The following is a 21,607-nucleotide window of genomic DNA, read 5'->3' as shown; positions in this document are numbered from 1 at the left end:
TTTGTATTGAACAAACAGTGAGAATTTAGTTTTTATGGTTCCTTTCCCCTTTTTTGAGGGAGGAACAAATTCTAATCGTTATTCATTGATAGTCGGGTTGATCAGTGACGTCAAACCTGGCTTTTTCAGATGCTACTGCCATTTCAGAGCTTCAGTGGACAACAATAAGGTCTCTTAAACTCAGTCGAGGAGTGTTGCAAGTGCCCTCACTGCGCTCATAAAAGTCTCATTTTAAGCATATGTTGCCTTTATCGTAGTGTCTGTGGCCCTATGAGCTCTCGGGCACCGATCCAGCTCTCTGCAGGTTATAAGAAACCAGAGTGTCCCGAAATAGCCAGACGTCAATCAAAACGGCAGATTTGATCTGACTGAGGGACACGCTCTCAACGGCGCACATCAAACGGCCACGGATCTTAAAGCTATTTGCCGGTACTTCTTAAATCCCGGTACCTCAAACCCAGAACTGCACACTTTAGCTTTTTCTAAAGTCATTTTTCCATCCATGGCTCATGCATGACGAAGGAGGTCTGAAAATAAACTCTAGTGGGCTGTCAAGTGATGTGTGACAAATTTTTTAAAAATACTTTCAAGGATGCAAAGTCTCACTTTGATTTTTTTATTTTTTGGGGATTAAAGTATGCAGCCTCTCCTTTGAGACGGCGTTAGCGAGGGTTTCTTAGCAGGGATGGTTTATGTACATGAAATTTATCCAAATTACTAAACATCCTGTTTCTTCTTTCCTCTCGTTTTTCCAGAATATGCAGAAAATATTGGCGACGGCAAGAGCGAGGAGTTTAAGGAAAGTGAGCAGAAGAGGATTATGGAACTACTTGAGACCTTCTAAAAATCCGGCTGGAGCTCGATGTGTTTTTCTTAGTAGCATTTTTCCGTGGTAAGGTTGACGACTATGTGATGCTACGTGGATTTTGACTTTCATCGTCATCCTGTCCTGACTTCTTTAAAGAAGCTGAGAAGGAAAAATTTGCGTGGCTGATTGTATCCCAATAGAATGTTGATATCTGACACATTTTGTTTGTTTATAGTTGTTTTTTTTTAAGGATGGATATTTTGTGTCAGAACAACTTACATTTTCTTGTAATAAAAGTTTGTGCTTCGGTTTTTTGGTGCGGTTTCCTTAACTAGATTTCATAGATCACCTTCCAGAAGAGTTAATGTCTCATTGGACCAATTCAGGCAGGGAACAACTCTTGTGCTGCTGAAACATCATTTAGGAAAATGTCGTGTTTATGACTCTTTTCTCCACTCCAGCGCTCCGGCGATGAGCTGATTAAGCGAAGACTTGTGTCTTTTCTCTCTTTTCAGTCTTTTGTTTATCATTTGATCATTTACGCACAGGCACAACCTTGAGGCGGATGGGCTACAACAGCAGAAGACCCCACCGGGTACCACTTATCTCCACTACAAATTTGAGGCTACAATTTGCAAGAGCTCACCAAAATTGGACAGTTGAAGACTGGAAAAATGTTGCTTGGTCTGATGAGTCTCGGTTTCTGTTGAGACATTCAGAATTTGGTGTAAACAGACTGAGAACATGGATCCATCATGCCTTGTTCCCACTGTGCAGGCTGGTGGTGGTGGTGTAATGGTGTGGAGGATGTTTTCTTGGCACACTTTAAGCCCCTTAGTGCCAATTGGGCATCGTTTAAATGCCACGGCCTACCTGAGCATTGTTTCTGACCATGTCCATCCCTTTATGGCCACCACGTCCCCATCCTCTGGCTACTTCCAGTAGGATAATGCACCACGTCACAAAGCTCCAATCATTTCAAATGGGTTTCTTGAACATGACAATGAGTTGACTGTACTAAAATGGCCGCCACAGTCACCAGATCTCAACCCAATAGAGCATCTTTGGGATGTGGTGGAACGGGAGCTTCGTGCCCTGGATGTGCATCCCACAAATCTCCATCAACTGCAAGATGCTATCCAATCAATATGGGCCAACATTTTTAAGCACCTTGTTGAATCAATGCCACGTAGAATTAAGGCAGTTCTGAAGGCGAAAGGGGGTCAAACACAGTATTAAGATGGTGTTCCTAATAATCCTTTAGGTGAGTGTATGTATATATGTATAGGCCTATGTTGCAGTTGCTTTAGATTTGATCTTTCTCTTTCCATTAGAGGAATCGACTGCTGTGATTCTAATGGCCATTAATTAGATGTTTGTCCAGTGGTGATGAGCCAGACATTCAAAATCCCTTGCTAATAGCAGGCTTGCTGAGCTAGCGTAAAGATGCTACAACTCTCTCATTTTCTAACCTCTCGTTAATTTACAATCCCTGCCTCTCTCTCCCGCGGGAGTTAGCGTATGTATCGCCCCGGCCAGGGAAACGTTCTGCCGTATAGAGACAGTTTGCTTTCTAAGCTCTCCTTCAGTATGGACAGTCTTTAGCTGAAGGTTGAGAATGATTGTTAAAGCTCTAAAGCCAAATTGAATCAATCCAGAGGAGTTCTTCGACAGAGCAAACGGGGGGCCATTACATTGGATTTATACGCACTGGAGGGCCACCGCTTTAACACAGACATTATGAAGGGAAATTATTATTGTAGTAACAAAAACATCTCGTGTGGCTCCGGGGCCTTGATGAATCGGCTTCGTTTGACGTGTAGAGAAGGACGGCGCTGCATTTCTCCAGCTAATTAAGTGCCTCAGTCTCATTACAGCGGCACTTTATCAGACATCGACAGATCGAGGCCCCTGTGGTCACCGCCGCTCGCCCTACACCGGCTTCCAAGCCCGTCCTACAGTCAAAACTAAAATTATTTAGACTTCATTTTTTATGTTTTTTTTTTTTTACTAGTGGGTGCAGGACACTATGAGGATAGTAAAATAAAGTAAACTGTGAAATATTACCCACAAATTCTTCACAGTTACTACTAGTAAACAAATTTGGGATCAATGACCCATGTTTTGGTTCAGTGTTTTTTAACGCTCTTTTTACACACAGACTGAACAACATGAAGGATTACTTGGTAATAGTTTGAGCTAAACTGGTATTATCTAATTTAACAGCTGACAGATATTCAACATAATTCCTGTGTGAGAGTCTAACAGAAGGACGGATAAAACCGGTGAAATATCAACTGATCCGAGAACTCGTATAATTAACATCTTCTAAACTATAGCGAAGTGTGAGAAATGTTGAAGGAATCCGAGTACATTTTGGTTTGACTGTACATGCACCAGTTAGACCAGTCAAAGACCCTTGTTTAGACCCGTTTTCCGTGATAACACCTTGTCCTTTAGCCCCGGGACAAGTGCACTTTCTCCGCACGTTCTCTTGTTTATCCATCGGCCTTGTCCTCGGAGGAGCTCCACTTTCCCCCGCTCCCGCCTGATGCTTCTGGCATATTAAATATTCTCTGGCTGTCCTTTCCGTGCTTCCATTGGCGTAGCACAGCTTTATTTGTGAGATCTCTGTATTTCCCAGCGTCTCTGGAGACCAGTGATTTCCCGCTAGTTTTTGTTGTTACCAGGGAGATGGTTTTCAGAGAGAGGGAGGCGTAAATACTGTAGAGGAATCCCGACAATTGGAGGAGGTGATGTGCGACAGTTACCCATCTGTTGAATTGTACATCATGATGAATAGTATGTGCTGAGAACATTATTGATGCCTCTCTGCCAACGCATCAAACTTGCAATGCAAATGAGCGGTAAGTAGAGAACAGGGCGAGCGCCTGGCGCGCTTCAAGGACACGCTCATTACCGTAGCCAAGCTTGTCGCTAGCAAATGCCAATCACTTTCGTCTGGTTGGTTTGCAGAGGCCGCGGCGACTCACGCAGAGCAACATCTGCTTCCACCCTCCCTTCCTCTGAAATCACCCATATAAAACTCGGATCGTTATTTGCATTTTGAATTGACGGGAAGGGCAGGTATCCCAGCACGCATCTCTTATCAGTGATTATGACACCGGCGCGCTAACGGTGATTCAACAGCAATTTCACAGCTCAAAGAGCTCGGAATAATTGTCTTTTTATGAGTGATTGAGTTGAGCTCGGCGAGCACTGATTTTCACCTCTTTGCATCGGCTCAAATGATACGATCCTGTGGCGGGAATGTTCTTTTTTTTTTTCCATTTTATAGTCTCGCTATTGTGCAGGTCACAGGGAAAGGTTGGATTGAGTCATGAAGAACTTAGTAGGTCAGTAAGAAGTTGGATATTAACATTCCCTGAGTTTTCTTTTTTTTATATCTTGACAAAAAGTAGTGGTGTCAAGGTGCTTCCTATATATATACAGTATACACATGTGTGGGCCTTTTTAGTCACATTCAACCGTGAAACTACTCTTATGGGTTTAAGGGCATTTTCATATCTGAAAGTCCAAACCAAAGTTCACTTTTTGATATTTTATACTTTCAGAAAGTTTTGGTTGTGTTTCACACTGCAATTATGCGAGCGCACTAAAGAACTTTATGTAATATACTTGCGTCCTGTCCTCATCATCTATGTGGGCTGCATCTTGATATTGATTGGTTTGTAAATGGACGTGCGTCTGACGTCAGCGTGTTGTCAATTCGTTGGGTAACTGACAACATGAATGAACAGACGCATATTGTTGCAACTATATGGTTATTTTTATGGCATAATTACCTACAGCACCAACTAGACACAGGGCTAGTTCAAATTCGCCAAGTGAACGTCCTCATCGTGCAAACTTTTTATCGTCACCGGCAGGAAAGGAGGAGAAGACTCTAAGTTGACTTCTTATTATGTCAACAGACCATACCGTCTCTCCCATGTGCTACACGGCACATTTCTCCTGTCACCTTCTGTTTTTTGGCTTTTTGGGAACCATCAGAACTTCCTGTAAAAGGTTTGAAAGTCCGAACCATACAGAAAGGCTTTCACACTAGAACGAACCAAACGTTTGTTCGGTTTGTTCCGGACCCGAGACTACCTTTTATTTACTGACCAAATTTCATCTGTTTGGTCCGGACCGGGGGAGGTTTCACACCTGTAATTTTGATTCGGACCAAACTGAAAAGTCCGAAAGTCCGGACCAAACAAGGTAGGTGTGAAAGGGCCCTAAATGTCATGAATCCATTTTGTTTTTCTGTGCATTTTTACTTGAGGTTTGGTATCTATGCAACCAAATATTCTGTAAGTATTATATTTTTATTAATTATCGAGCTTAAACAGCCTTTACATCATTGACTATGTTCAGAATAGCGTAATAGTACTTTTACTGTGTTCAATACATTATATTATGCAATTGTTTATGCCTTTTCTGATTGGTATCCAAAGCACGCTGTGATTATTGTGTTCCACAATGCGCTTTACTTCACCATGTTCAGCGTGGTTAAAGGCCTAGAGTAGAGTTCATGTTTTTTCATTTTCAATTACTCCTACTCATTCAATTAGTAATATGATAACTCAATTTGTTACATTTAACATGCAGTCAAACTACATTTAGTCAGACACCTTGCTTACATAAATGAACTGTCCTGCACCCACTAGCAAAACAATATCAAAAGTGAAACATGGTGTCTGAATAAATTTTTTTGACTGTATTTATACCAATTTGATGATTGTAAAATATATGCACAATTGCAGAATTTAAATAGTTCACATAAAAATCATTTACTCGTTCTCATTTCGTTTCAAATCTGTATTTCTTTCCTCTGCAAAAAAACATTGATAGAGATTGTCTTCTTTTGTGAGGAACTAAAGTCAGTCATACAGGCTTGGAACAACATAAAGTTAGTTAATGATGACATTTTCATTTTTAGGTGAACTATCCCTTTTATCAGACGGATCACTTAAGTTAATCAGCCAGTCATTAATATTAATAACATAATATCCTTCAAACATTATGAGCGCAACAACATACTTGTTGGACAACCCTTGTTTGAGATGTTTATCCTTTCATATTCCATATTGTTAAACACAATATGTTTATAAAAAAGTAGGCAAGATTCAGTTCAAGATACTGAAAAAGTGCTCATTAATCTAATTTTGCTGCCAACTATTTGGGCCTATCAATATCATATTTGTTCATGAAATAAACCCTCTACATTTAAAAAAATAAGTAAAATTTACCTCAGAAACACTTTCAAACGGAATTTTACCGCCACCCGCGATGACCGTTGATCTTTGACCGTTTGCGCGACGCTTCGCAGTTATAATTCTCTTCATAATATTATTCCGCCTGATTGAAATTGCCCAATGACAGCCGCCGCACTCCCGCTCCTGGTGCTACATCCCTCCGCCGCGTTGGTTAGATCCGGGGAGTTTCTCTTCGTGGAGAATCAAATCGCATCAGTGGGCGACTGCAAACACACACAGCCTCCTCTCATCCTCTCCTACCGCTGCCATCCGGGACAAAATCCACCAGTAAACACTCACCACACCTGGATCTATCTCTTAAAGCCGTCTATTTTCACCTGATGTGAGAGAGTGTTTCACAGGGAGCAGTGATGGGCGCGTTTGGAGTGATCCTGAGGAGTTTACATTGTATGGGACTCTATATCCAACTTAGTGCCAGTCTCAGGCAAGCTGGAAGCGACGACGTGGAGAACCACATCTCCAGTAACGGTAAGATTTGTGGGATCGATCCGGTCCTGTACTCGAAGATTCACGGGTTTGAGGTTCGTAACGGGTGTAATTTGAAGCCGAAACGCGCGCAAACGGAACAATGATGGAGATGCGCAGAGCAGTTCATCTCACACAGTCGAGACCACACAACTGCACTGTGTTATTGACAGGTGGTACCATGGTATTTGATGGTGATATCATGGTACTGGATAATTACCTTATATACAATGGCACTTTAAGGGATAACTTCAACGAATCTCGTGCTATTGCCATCATTGGTGTTAGGTGGTGATTGCTTGGTAGGAAACTGTCTATCATATTGGCTACTACTACGGTCCTTTAAGGTATTTCAAACAATACCACTATATTGGACTAATCTATAATATGGTAGCTTATTATCATAGTTAAAACACGGTGTTTCCATTCTGTGGCTTTTTAACCATAGTCTTGTGGCTGTTCTGTTTCACTAGTGTTAAATGATGATCTATCCTACTGTGGTACTGAATGGTTTCTGTATTTATAGCCATGATATAAGCTTTATGGTTATGTCCAGAAATATTATTCTGCGGCTTTTCAACCTTATAAAAAGTATTATGGGCCAACGATGACAAAGGCAGTGTTTTAAAGGCAATTTAATGATGTCGTAGTGGTGATATTATATTTATAGTCTCCAAAAAACACGGATTTGCAATGGTTAAAACAAGATGTTTCCATTCTATTACTTTTTTATTTTGATACTTTAACATTAACTATAGGCTACTGAATGATTGCCATATTCATGTTTATTTTATCGATATAGTAGGCTAGGGTCTGTGAAAACATGGTTGAAATTTGGTGGTAGTTAACCTATCAGATGTTGCTTAATAATTATCATATTCATACCTTCATTTTGTTATATCACTTGTTTTATGGGTTATATACCTCGGAACTACTTTGCATTGCTTTAGTGAACTTAAGATGTCTTCCTTTTTAGCCAAATTAAGTTGCATGTGATTTTTTTTTAAAGGCCTATTTCTTATTTGCAAAAGAAACATTTTTTTTCTTATTTTTTTGTTCTAGCCATAGTGCCTGGATATTGAACATCCTTCAAACTATATATATATGCATTGGGAAATGGTATGGATATTTCATAAATGCCTATTCTGTATTCATTGAAGAAGTTTTTTTGAATTGCACGAACAATAGATGACTAATGCAATGAATAAAGCAGTGCTGATGAACCCAGGCATGCATCATGCTGATGAAAGAGTTCACACGCTGAATTGTGGGTCGCTCACCATGAAATTAAAGGGCAGAATGTGATCAGAGCTGATATTCATGAGGAATATTAAGAGGGCCAATATAGTGGGATCGGGAAACGGATCTGGCCTGGACTTTTCTATGATCTTAGGATGGATTTATAGAGTTTTTAACTAAGACGGTTTCCTTCCAATGGAGAGATTAGGATCATTTTTTTGTTTGTTTTGTTGATTCACCCAAGTGTTCATGGGTAGACATGAATTTAGGCCCATTAATTCCTATGGTTTTCTACTCATGAAGGCTTGTTTGTCTTGAAAATAGTCATAGTGCAAAACAATAGACTCTATTTTCTTAATGCAGAATAAAAATGCATTGTTCTTCCCTTCGGACTGGCCATGTTCTGGTGAGATTCCCCCAATTAGGTCGGCCTGATTGTGCTATTGTTCATTTTTCATCTAAAACAGAACCGGTTCCAGCGTCTCGGGAGTGATGGACAGCTTAACGTGCTTGTGTTCAGGACCTGTGTGTTAGTCTCGCTGCCGCTGGGAATGCGGTGGCCTGCCGTAACGAGGCTTAATTAATGTCAACAACAACTTAAAACCTCTGTTTTCCTCTGACCTCACAGTAATGAAACAAAGAGCGCAGACCTCGCCGCAGAGCACCACACATCAGGTGAATAGCAATGGCGGAATCTCATTTTCTACGCCAATAGAGTTTTAATTCACACACACACACACACTGTGTTTCTAAACATCCGGTTGTCTTTGACTGTCTTCAATCATGGCTGAAGTGCTGCCTGTCTTCAAGATGTAGTCAACATGAATTCAATATTCACCTTGTACGCTTCCTCGGCTTATGAAAATCAAGTCCCATTCTTTGCTTTGTTTCACTGTTTTGGATTGTGAATGCGGTTTCATGTTGATTTTAAGCAATCGTTTTTCAAAGTTTGTTTGGTGGATCTTAAGATCCTTAAAAAAGTTCATCAGAAAAGTTATTTATTTGTTGTGTTCTTTTAGACCTTTTCTATTGATTGGCGAATAAGATTGATGATCTGTGAATCACAAGATCCTCAAAAAACATACATTTTTCAGATTATTTATTTATTTTGTCATTTATTTTAATTTATATTACACTATTTATTAAATTCTAATATTTTTTATTGTGGTTTTCCAGACTTTAAGCATAATAAAGTTAAACAATCCTCAAAAACTAATAAATTCTTTAGAATATTTATTTATTTTACATTAATATTTATGTTTATTAATTGTATCTTTTTGCTTATTTATATATTTTGTGGTTTTCCAGCATTAATCTTTCAAAGGGTTTGATTTGTGAATAATACATTCTTACAAATTCAGAATATTTTCTTTTATTTTGTTGATTTTTATTTTATTTTTTTCAGACTTTAACCATTGATCTTTCAGAGAGGTTAACTTTTGAATCATAATATCCTTAATAAAAACAAATCAATTCTGTTTAGAATATTATTTATTATTTAATTTCATTTTACGTTATTTATTGATTTATGTTTATTTTTCGCGGTTTTTCCAGACTTTAAGCATTGATCTTGAATATTTATGTAGTTGTTAACTTATTTTACCTTTATTTATAATTTTTTTGGTCGTGGTTTTCCAGACTTGATCTTTCAAAGAGTTCGACTGGTGAATCATAAGATCCTCAAAAAGGATTTGTTAATAATTTTTTTGTACTTTTTCCAGAGTAAAGGTGGATAATGCAGGTTTTGACTTGGACAAAGGCCTGTATTCAGTGGGAATCTGTCTGGACTGTCATTTCTTCAGCTCTAGGCTGGTCAGGGATCAGTGTTTTGTCTTCGGCCGTTCAGCGGTCGCACAGTGACCGCTCACACTCATCTCAGCTCCTCTAATTCTCTGTGGAGCGTTGTGTTTCTCCTCTCAGTGTGTGTCCGGGTGAAGCGCTTGATCGTGATGTGCTATAGAAGATCAAGGACCAGCGAGGATGGAGAAAGTCATTTTGTTAAAAGCTGTGGGACTATTGGAGATCGTCTTCTCGTAGAAGCTTAAAGGCAGAGTACGCAATGTTTTTCATAAACACTTCTTTGTTACACTGTTTGAACCTCTCTTCACACCCTGATAGCAAATTAGCAATAATAGAAGTGGTCTAAACATTAAAGGAGTAGTTCACTTTAAAAAAACTTTTGCTGATAATTTACTCACCCTCATGTCATCCAAGATATCCATGTCTTTCTTTCTTCAGTCGACATCTTGGATGATGTGGGGGTGAGTAAATTATCAGCAAAAGTTTTTTTAAGTGAACTAATCCTACTCAAAATGCATGAGAGTCAGGCCAGAGCTCTTTAAGGTGCTCGTGTTCATTATTACTGTAATCTTATGTGCTTTGAGACATGAGGTAGTTTAACGCGGTCTCTGCTGTGTGTGTGTGTGGGTGTGTTCATGTGTTTTGAAGGAGACATGGCTTTGGAGACACTTTGCGATCTTTTGCTTTTAAAGCCGGTTTGCTGTAACTGAAATACTAAAAAAAAATTTTAGGCCATATTTCACTCCAAAATCAGAAGAAAACCATATATATGCATAAAAATGAAGCCTTTTTTCAACTATTAATATATATATTATATATATATATATAGACAAATACTTGTTTTATAATAAGTGAATCATGTTATCTGGCTCTATTATTATTTCTTTAAACTAAATTTAAAATTTAGTTAAATTTAGTGAAGCAAATACCACACTAATGTCTAATGTGTACTACAAACGTGCTTATCAAATATAAATGAGATATTAATTTTTTTTTATTACCTCACAGTTTGAGAGGGGTGTGGAAAATCGTAATAATATATATATTTTCTTTTCTTTTTTTGGCATGAAATATGACCCTGAGAATTTTTGCCAAGTTTTATGAGATTTACCCTCAATTTTTAATGTATGATGTCTTTGTGTAGTATTGTGTGTCAGGTGCAGTCTTCTACGTCACAATTGTTTATATATATATATATATATATCTGGCCTGTGCGTGTGTGAGTTAAACATCTGGAGTTCATGTCCATTAGTGTTTTTAACAAGTTGGTGACTGGTTTGTTTACTCTGAAGAAACATCTGCAGTCTGTGAACACTAATAAGCATCAGTGGTGATGTGTTCATGAGGACACACACACACACACTTCATTTCTCCAGCCATCACTCAAAACAATGGCCACTGACAACACTTGCCGCTCTGGCTGGTTTTTCTTCTTCTCGTGAGCGGTTTCGGTGCTCGTTCAGTGTTTCCGTGTGTGTGTGTGTGTGTGTGTGTGTGTGTGACTGCGTTCAATACGTCCGAGTAACTCGAGGCGATTTTACAGATTGCACACAATTTACCTCTGGGAAAAAAAAACAAGTCTTCTAGCAAGATTTGTGTGTAGAACATGGGCATGTAAATTATTATGGAGCTTAACTTATTGTCTCACAATATAAGTGTGTGTGTGTGTGTGTGTTTTTGAGGTATATTATAGTGTCATAATATCCATTTCATATTGACTAGCTTCTGGCAGCATTTTAGGGTCTATCATGTAAAATAACAGCATTTAATGTGACAGTAAACATTTTTTTTAGAGCTCAGCCAATCAGTCTGAAGCTCTAAGTCACATGACTATCTATAATATTTAATTTAATTTGCATATATTCTCTCATTAAATGTTTTTTAGTCTCTCATTCTCCCTGTATGATTCTTCTAATATGATTTTGTCCATCATCTTGGTTTAGTGTCATCATGTGCTCATCCTCCATTTCCGATGGGTTGAGAGTGAAGAAAACGTCTAAAATTTCTGGTAAGTGAATGTAGTGATGTCATGGGCATTTTTACATGGAGGCCATTTCAGTGCACTAGAGTGATTGTAGTGAGCAGCCTACATAGGTGGTATCCTAACTATACGACAGCTCATGAGTGAGTGATTTGAAGGGTTGTTTATTGGCAGCAGCTCGTTAGCTCTCTCGCTCTCTCTCTCTCCTTGCCTAGCGCTCACCATTGATTACACACAGTTTGAAGTTGGCATGTTGCTAAGCTAATGATATGCTGCTCTAATAAGCAACCCACACAATTATTGGGTAAGTTTACCTGGCCTATGAAACTGCTTTAATTTGACAACAAGCACTTTTTTATAGAGCTCAGCCAATCATAGTGGAGCTCTTGAGTCACATGACCAACTCAACCTATTTTTATTTTTACACATGCAATTTCATTTGTTAATTTGCATATTTGTTTTGTTTTCTGCTCACTAATGGCTTGTATCATTCTAATATGATTGGTTTTCACTGTTCATGTTGCAATGCATTCTGGGATTGCCTTTTCCATAGCATATATATACATGGGCTTCATCCGAAATCGCTTATAATCGAATATAGACACAGTTGTGCATTTAGCTGGTGGTGAAATGATTATACGTAAAAATTTATTAGATGGGCAGCTTAATTGGTCAGTTTTGAACAGGACTAGTTTTGATGAAGACGTTGCATCTGAATTTGGCTGTAAAATAAACCTCTTTGTAACGATGAGACTGGATTGAGCAGGGATCTTGATGCGTTAGTCCGCATGTTGTGCGAGGATTGCGAAGTTGATTTTCCCGCTCTGCTCTTGACGTCTTTGTGTTGTGCTTAAAACTCAGACAGTCTGAAGAGACACTCATTTACATCACTTAAACAGAATCAATCCGTTAACATTGTGACAGAAAGTCTCTCTCTCTCTCTCTCTCTCTCTCTCTAATCTGTAAATGTCTCTCTCTCTTTTCTATAATCTATAAATGTCCCTCTCTCTCTCTATAATCTATAAATCTCTCTCTCTCTCTCTAATCTATAAATGTCTCTCTCTCTCTCTCTCTCTCTCTCTCTCTCTCTCTCTGTAATCTATAAATGTCTCTCTCTCTGTCTGTCTGTTCCACATGTATTAATCGAGCACATTTACATCTGGCCGATGTCATTGTTACAGCCGTTGCTCGTCTGTAGTGTGAAGCTGAAACATTCCCTGTCGGAGTAACGCATTCAGCAGATGTTTTGCCGTGTTTATGATCTAGATTGTGTGTAAATGAACTCTCTAGATGATTGAGATCTAATCAAAATACAATCGATCTGAAGGAAAGTTTGCCTCTCTCAAAGTCGGCTGAGTGCAATTCAGTTATATGTATGTGTGTGTGTGTGTGTGTGTGTGTGTGTGTGTGTGTGTGTAGCATATCATTATTTTTTATCTTTTTAACATGCTGTATTATCAAAATTTCATTAATTTTAATTAATCGTGGAGACTGTCTCACAGTTAAAGCACCATCGCTGAAATATATAAAATATATAAAACAAGGAAAAAAAGAAATAGAGAAAGAATTAGATATAGAATAAATGTATTAATTGCACTGTAAAAATATATTTTCATGATTTGTAATCACAAAATGTTTTCTTTTGTCAAATCATGTAGTTCAGATAACATAATATTTTGAGTTTCTGATGATTAAATCAATCTCCTTCATTGTATTAACTCAGTTTTTCCCATTTCAATGAACTTAAAATTTTAAGGCAACCACGTTACTTCATTTTTTAAGTTAAACCAACAATATTTTTTACAGTATACAATATAATTAATTGTTTAATGTTTGTATATAATATTTATTTATTTGTATACAGTATATCCTATATAATGCATTATATTTATTTATATATAGTATATCATATAACATTTATTATATTTATTTATATATAGTGTATCAAATATAATTTGTTTTACTTAATTCATTTATATACAGTATATCTTATACCATTTATTTTATATATGTTTTAATGTGTATATAAAGATTATAATAAATAGTAAAATACACATCTTTTTGTTTATCTGTTTTTCTTTCTTTCTTTCTTTCTTTCTTTCTTTCTTTCTTTCTTTCTTTCTTTCTTTCTTTCTTTCTTTCTTTCTTTCTTTCTTTCTTTCTTTCTTTCTTTCTTTCTTTCTTTCTTTCTTTCTTTCTCTCTCACATTGTGTGAGCAACTCCCTCTCTCTCTCTCTCTCCCTCTCAAGCGGCTTGTGTTTCAGTCTTTCTTTCTTCTCTTTGTGACCGCCATCTTCCCCTCCTGCCTTGATGTGAAGAGCAAAGAGCGAGCGCTGAGTTATTCTCGGTTTGAGTGCCACCTTATCTCACATTAGACACGTTTCTGCCAGGCTGGCCGTCGCACATCTCCCGGGGAGCCGTTGGCATCGAGAGAGATGAGTGATTCAACTCCATGTCCTTTCCAAACAGATCTCACACACACACACACACACACACACACTCCAACACGTCTTTCTCGTCAGCGCTGGTCTTTGTTTGCCTTCGAGTGCTGAATCCACAGGAAACAGCAGCGAGGATGAAGACGATCCCGTGGCATTTAGACGTTCAGGTTAATTGAGGAGCGTGTTGGGACTCGATTGAGACACAAATGAAGACGCAAAATGTTAAATAACCCTGTTTAATTAGCTGTGTTTACAACCCAAGATTCACTCGCTCAGCCAAGTTACCTAAGCTCTGTCCAAACACCACTGACGCTTCCCCAAAACCACAAAACCCAGTCTGACTGCGGCCAGTCTGATGAAAACATTCCAGGATTTTCTCCATATAATGGACTTCAATGGGGTCCAAACGCTTTAAGGTCCAAATGAGAGTTTCAGTGCAGCTTTAAAGGGCTTTAAACGACACCAGACGATGAATAAGGGTCTTATCTAGCGAAACGAACGGTTATTTCAGTTATTTCAGAGTCCCTGTCATTAAAACAGAAGTGTTGTTATTCAGCATCTGCTATATACTGCATCCTTACACACATGGAAAACTACACTTTTGAAAACTTCACACACTCTTGAAGTTGCATTTGAATTTCACAGTATGGATAAACTATTTTTATTTGACTTTTCAGCACTGAATGAATTATAACTACAATTTCCCTCGACTCTGTCAACAATCTTATGTATTTCTTCCACAGAGGAGTATTTTGCAGTGCATTCTGGGATTGGCTTATCTGTGACGGACACATGTGGCCTGATTTTGGCCTAAAGAAGGCAGCCGACCTGATGAAAGCGGTCTACGTTTGTGTTGATTCCTTTAGTGTTAAATGCGAAAAGCATCAAAGAGAGATTACAGTAAGTAGAAAAAAGAAAAAACATTTTGATTCAACATAGAATTTATTACACAAACTTTCAGGCTCCAATGACCATGAGGGGGAATAAATGATGACCATACTGTAAATGTTTTATTAATACGGAAAGAATATATGAAATTATTTTTTTTAAAGAAGCAATAGGCTACTCTAAATAAGAGACTAAAGCTGCCAGTAGGTGGCGGTAAATGTCTAAAGTCATTGAATCATTCATTGATTTGATTCGTTTAAACGTCTGATTCATTCAGGAATTATGTAAATGGTTCTCTTTATGAACGACTCATTGAATTGTTTGTTGATTCGATTTGTTTAAACGGCTGATTCATTCAGGAATTATGTAAATGGCTCTCTTTATGAACGAGTCATTGAATCATTAATTCATCAATTTGTTTAAACGGCTGATTCATTTCAGGAATGATGCAAATGGTTCTCTTTATGAACGAGTCATTGAATCAATAATTGATTTGATTTGCTTAAACAGCTATTTCATTCAGGAATGATGTAAATGGCTCTCTTTATTAATAAGTCAATTAATCATTCATTCATCAATTCGTTTAAACAGCGGATTCATTCAGGAATGATGTAAATGGATCTCTTTATGAACAAGTCATTGAATCGTTCGTTGATTCGATTCGTTTAAATGGCTGATTCATTCAGGAATGATGGAAATGGCTCTCTTTTTGAACGAGTGACTGAATCATTGGTTCGCCCGATTGAATCGGTCAAACAAACAGAGCTTTATAGGTACAATTTTCTTTGGCAAAATCGAACTAAAACAGACAGTATAAATAAAGCACAATATTAACCATTTATTTATTGAACCGTTGTATAAAATCCACATCACATTTTCACTAGGAACATAAACGGCAGTCGTGCTACATTGCTTGATCATATATGATACAAATATGTGACAAAAATTCATACAGGGGCATTTTTGCCCTTATATCTCGAATTTTAGGGTCGTTGGAACGGTGTTAATCATGTTTTAAATAGGTTCACACACACAGTGAGCTGTTGCTCTGCTTCATGTTCGTCACCAATCAACTGTACGAAGTGTAAGATGAACTACATGGGGGGCGAGTGCGTTAATTATTTTAACACATTATTTTTTCCCCATAACTAATTAATTCAATGAACGTGTTGAATGTTAAACCGACTGCACGTATAGCACATAAATGAAAATAACCTGCGATCACATTATAAAAACTGGACAGTGGTTTCTTCCCGTGATGTGCATCAGATTCTGTCAATATACTCTAGACTGTGTTGGTAAGAGTGTGTGTGTGTGTGTGTACGGTAGCAGGGAGATGTTTGTTGTCAGGCGGGGGTGTAGTGGGGGCGCTGCCATCTCTCGCTTCATCTGTTTGTTTATTCATTTCATTGCCGTTGCGTTAAATAATTCATCTCTCTGCCCCTCTCCTCTCTCCTCATACTAATGATTCTCCAGTGTGTGTGTGTGTGTGTGTTTCTCTGGCTTCTCCATCATATATGTGCATGTTGAATGCGTTAAGCTACACACACACTCATTTGAAGCAGAATTGTGTGAGCGGCGCAAGTGATGGCCAGCACAAGAGATATCCCACATGCTCGTGTGTGTGTGTGTGTGTGTTTACAGGCCTGATGAATGTAGGACAGCCATTTGTCCTGAATGTCACTGTGACAATCACACACACTTTATCTCTCGCTGTCTCGTTTGATCATAACTAGTACTAGTTTGAGTGTGTGTGATTTCTGACATCATTTCCTGCACCCATCACCATTATGAACGTATTTGGGGGGACTTTAATAACACGTCAACATGAAGCCGCTGTATCTTTTCATAATAAGTGGATTAATGCAAACACATGAACATATTTACCTATTCATGGTTACACTTTTAAAATGAAATGCGCTTGATTACATGATATATCACTCTTAGAAGAAAAGGTTCTATATAGAACCTTAAAAGGTTCTATCAGCGCTACGTATTTGGAACCCCTAAAAGGTGCTATACACCCGTAAAAAAAGGGTTCCTCTGAATTCTATATAGAACCCTGGGGTTCCGTACTTGGCCAATAGAACCTTTTACCCAAAAAATGGTTCTATATAGAACCATTTTGGAGTTCCATTTATGAAGCGGGGGATGGAACCATTTCTGGTTCTAAATAGAACCATTTCTTGTGATATAGTCAGTGTTATTAATATAGTATTATTATTAAAGCTTTTGTTTTGTATTTTCATTTTAGTTATATATTTTCAGTTTTTGTCATTTCTACTAGTTTTAGTTTATTTATTATTATTTTACTTCTAGTTAGCTAATATTTCTAGTTATCTTTATTTTTATGTAATGTTTAGTTTTAGTAATATTAGCACTTCAACTTATGTATTTTCCATTTAAATTTAATTTTCATTTGAGTACTTTTTACATTTAAGTGTAAAATGTATATTTTATTTCAGTTTCAGTTTATTTCAATTGATAATACAGTTTTTTATGATGAATTATATAAACAGGCTTCAATTCAAGTGTTCAATTGAAGTGTAAAACTTTATTTTACAGTGCTATGTTACAGATGTAGTTACTAAAGTAATTGTTTTTAATTACATGCAATTAACCCTAATCCTAACCATTACGGGTTATGGTTAGGATCCTAACCATAATCTCTATAGAGCAAGTGCATGTTGTTTATTAATATTACGCAGTACATAAATGTATAATTACTTTTTTTATTCTTTTTTTTTTTATTCTGCCTGTGTCTTTTCAGGCAGATTAAATTTTTTCATTAAACCACTGTTTAAAAAAAAAAGCAATTTTATCTTTCTAAACTGAACCGAGACGTCAAAACCGTGGGAAAACCGTGAATAATGTATAACTACTATTGAAGCTTGTTTCCGCCATAGAATAAAAAATAAAAAAGGTAATTGCGACTTTTTAATCGTGTGACATAAAGTCAGAATTGCGTGATATAAACTCGCAAATGTGAGATATAAAGTCGCAGTTATCTTTTAAAGTGTTTTATTCTGCCTGTGTCTTTTAACCTCATTATTTTTATATAAAGTGCTTCGAGATGCTACTTTTAAAGGCACTATATAAAATAAAGATTATTATTATTATTATAAATTCCACTGTAACACGGACACCGTAAAATAAAGTGTATTTTGGGAACCAGCATGTTTTATTACTCTTTCCCGCTGCCAGATGTACCAGAAATGTATAATATATTATTTACAGTCATGCTTTATGATCCATAACAGCAATTTCTGATCATTTATGTGTTAAAACACGCAATGTTGAGGTGAAAACGGAAGAAAAGTGTGATCATAAACAACAATGAAGTGCTTTAGATCCACACAGAGCACAAAGCGCGTAATGGAAATGTGTTTTATTGGTACTATGACTGGTTATTATCAGCTGGTTTGTCTGTGAAACACAGCGCGTCTGGTGTGGCCGCGGGGCTGGAGATGTGCTCGTCTCTCTTTGTCTTGGTACTTGTCCCATGACATTACACTATAGATTGTGCTTTATGAGGCGTTGCATGAGAGAAATGTGAACGGATCGGAGCCGCCCGAGGGCTGAGGCAGTCGCTCGTGAAGCGCTGTCGTCCAGGCGCTAGTGAACGGTCACTGACAGGTCTGTCGACACGAGAACGATGCTGTCATCGCAACAAGACATGTTTACAAGCCCAACCATCCCTGAGATTCACCCCTGACTGTTTAAAGCACAATTCACACGGATTTAAAGGGACAGTACGAACTTATTTAGCAAAACACTCATCTAAAACTAAGTTATGTCCGTTTTTGGTGATGTTAGAAATGGATTTGTTGGGGAAAAAATGCTGTGAATATGCTATTTTTTGGGAATATAAAGTCAAATTTATGGCAATATATAGAAATTTCTCAATATCCCATTATGGATATTACCACAAAAAATGCTGTGAAGGTGTAAAATATGGCGTTTTTTGGCAATATAAAGCCAAATTTATGGCAATATAAAGAAGTTGCTCAATATCCCATTATGGATATTACCCCTAAAAATGCTGCGAAGGTGTAAAATATGGCATTTGTTGGGGTAATATCCATAATGGCATATTGAGGAATTTCTTTATGTTTAAATTAGTTCTGGGCAACGATTAATTGCATCCAAAATAAAAGTTTGTGTTTACATGATATATGTGTGTAATCATTTTGTATAGCCTAAATACACACATGCATGTGTATATTTTAGAATTGTCTTTCTTTATATATAAAATATTTATATATAATATAAATTATGTATAACTATTAGGAGTGTAACGTTATTCAAAACTAACCGAAAAAACGCGATACAGAACTCATGATTCGAATCGCGATACTCTCATTGCGTACCAAACACCAAAGCAGCAGCGCGCAGGTTCAATTTTTTCATTAAACCACTGTTTTAAAAAAAAAAAAAAAGCAATTTTAGCTTTCTAAACTGAACCGAGACGTCAAAACCATGGGAAAACCGTAAAAGTTATACACAGTACACACACATATATTATGTAAACACAAACTTTTTTTTGGATGTGATTAATCGTGACTAATTGAATCCATTCATTTTTATTTAATTTGATGCTTCTTTGTAAACTGATCAATTTGTAGTTAATTAAGTGCAATGACAGGATCAACAGGACAAAACATTTGTTGCATTATTACGCAGGTTTGTAACAGTAAGTGAGACTGGAATTACTGACGACTCGTTTCTGCAGTTCAGAATTGATTTTTCTTTTTCTTTTAAAGGAGCTGTATGTAAGATTGTGGCCAAAACTGGTACTGCAATCAGTCTCAAAAACACGTTTGAAATCGCTGACGTCACAAACGACCTTGTAACCAATCAGATCAACGTGTGATTGACAACCAGTGGATCTCTGAGCTAAAGGAGTGAGTGGAGGCGGGGCTCATTTGAATATTCATAGAACCGCGGATACTAAATGAGGCAAGGGTGTTGAGTTACAATCAGGCATGAAGAAAAAAATGTTTAAATATGTAATTTTTCTGAGTTTTAAGGGATAACGTTATTGACTATACAGTCGAACTTTAACTCACGTGTAATTTTAGTTTTTTTCAGATAAAATAACATCATTTATCCAGGGAATGCATTTCCAAACTGTCACTCATTCATGAAAAGTGAGCCCATTTTACACACTCCATTAGTGAAGTCAGTTGTAATGAAGCTCTCATGTGTCGACGGTGTGTGTGTGTGATGTTTCTGAGAGATGCAGTCTCTCCCGGTGTGTGGCTGAATATTGAAAGTGACACACTTTCCTTTGCTGTTATTCTTCTTAATACGGCATGGCCAATTCATTCTCCCCTCTCCGCTTTTGTCTTGCTGTCGCACAGGCCGAGTGCTTTCAAAGACTCGCGCTACACTAATGTTCTTGTGTCACTCTCGCGCTGGGAAGATTTGAAATAATTAAGTCTAATTTGCACACCACTACTGAGGGATTCAGTACTTAAGCCTTTATTCAAAGGCTTTATATAAAGAGAATTTATCTAAAGGTTTTTATTTTTTATTTTTTGCAATTGTAAAAGCGTACACGCATAAGTTTGTTTTTAAAGAGACAGTCACCTAAATATTTAAATTCTGTCATCATTTACTGGAACGTCAAGGCAAGATTATATGGAAAAGGTAATGTTCTTTTCAAAATATTTAGGATTTAGTGTGTGTGTGTGTGTCAGAGTTATTTTAGTTGTATTAATATTTTGATTGGCTTTTTATATTTTTAGTTTAGTCCAAATGTCATGAAAACATGTGAAACTTTGCCTCTAACCACAGGTCGAGAGCTGTCGTTCAAACCACACAACTTTGCGATGCAGTTTGCGAATGTTCGTTGGAACGTTTGTTTCGGGAAACACCGACTCGTTGAACTATGCTGATAACGACGGAACTTGCGATGCATCGTTAGCCAACTATGGTCGCAAGTTCCGTCGTTACCAATAGAGTTCAATGGAAATTGCGACCAACTTGTGACCATAGTTGACTAACGATGCTGTCGGGAAACGCACTCCTGGTTCGCACTTAGTTCAAAATAAAGCACGTACGCTGTACTGTGATTGGTGGCTCGTTTGACCAGTTACGTTTTTATCCACTCGTAAATAAAAAGGAACGACTGATTTTGAAAATGTAGTAGAGTAAAAAGTAAGATATTTGACTTTGAAATGTAGTTAAAGTAGAAGTCTCCCGAATTTAAATACTTACAGATACTCAAAAAAGCTACTTAAACGAATTACATTTACTTAATTTACAGAATCTCACTGGAAGTAGAGTACTGTGAATTTGGTCTTTTTTCTTTTGTCACATACTGTTTTTCACAGACTGTGTAGTAAGGAAGTACACTCTAAGAAAAAAAGGTACAAAAGCTGTCTCTGGGGCTGTACCTTTTCAAAAGGTAAACTTTTGTCCATTTCAGGTGCTGATATGTACATTTGAGGTGCTAATATGTACATTTTAGGTGCTAATATGTACATTTTAAGTGTTAATGTGTACATTTTAGGTGCTAATATTTACATTTTAGGTGCTAATAAGTACATTTGAGGTGCTAATATGTACATTTTATGTGATAATATGCACATTTTAGGTCCTAATATGTACATTTTAAGTGTTAATGTGTACATTTTAGGTGCTAATATGTACATTTTAGGTGCTAATGTGCATTTCATGAGCTAATATGTCTATTTTA

General features: G+C 37.3%; 2 protein-coding genes across 4 annotated transcripts in view; both read left to right on the top strand.

Annotated features, from left to right (window-relative positions):
- The window catches only part of ctnnbl1 (catenin, beta like 1), a 39,768-nt gene extending 38,651 nt beyond the window's left edge, over positions 1-1,117 (top strand). Inside the window, exon 16 of the mRNA XM_089124358.1 lies at positions 756-1,117. Coding sequence (XP_088980484.1) covers positions 756-844 — 89 coding nt within the window. The 3' untranslated portion in view covers positions 845-1,117. The remainder of the gene's footprint in view (positions 1-755) is intronic.
- A 5,127-nt stretch (positions 1,118-6,244) lies between these two features.
- vstm2la (V-set and transmembrane domain containing 2 like a) overlaps positions 6,245-21,607 on the top strand; it is a 45,126-nt gene continuing 29,763 nt past the window's right edge. The window contains exons 1-2 of one of the 3 annotated variants that reach the window (XM_039674436.2): positions 6,482-6,558; positions 11,538-11,602. In XM_039674436.2, the coding sequence (XP_039530370.2) occupies positions 11,545-11,602 (58 nt within the window). In that variant the 5' untranslated portion in view covers positions 6,482-6,558; positions 11,538-11,544. Of the gene's footprint in view, positions 6,559-11,537; positions 11,603-13,841; positions 14,917-21,607 lie in introns of those variants that run through there. The other 2 variants (XM_039674437.2, XM_039674440.2) reach the window with 2 other exon arrangements.

Source organism: Pimephales promelas, chromosome 20 (assembly GCF_988280905.1).
Source record: "Pimephales promelas chromosome 20, fPimPro1.hap1.1, whole genome shotgun sequence".
Lineage (NCBI taxonomy): Eukaryota > Metazoa > Chordata > Actinopteri > Cypriniformes > Leuciscidae > Pimephales > Pimephales promelas.
The sequence above is the reverse complement of the archived record's forward strand: the minus strand, read 5'-3'. Positions and strand labels throughout refer to the sequence as shown.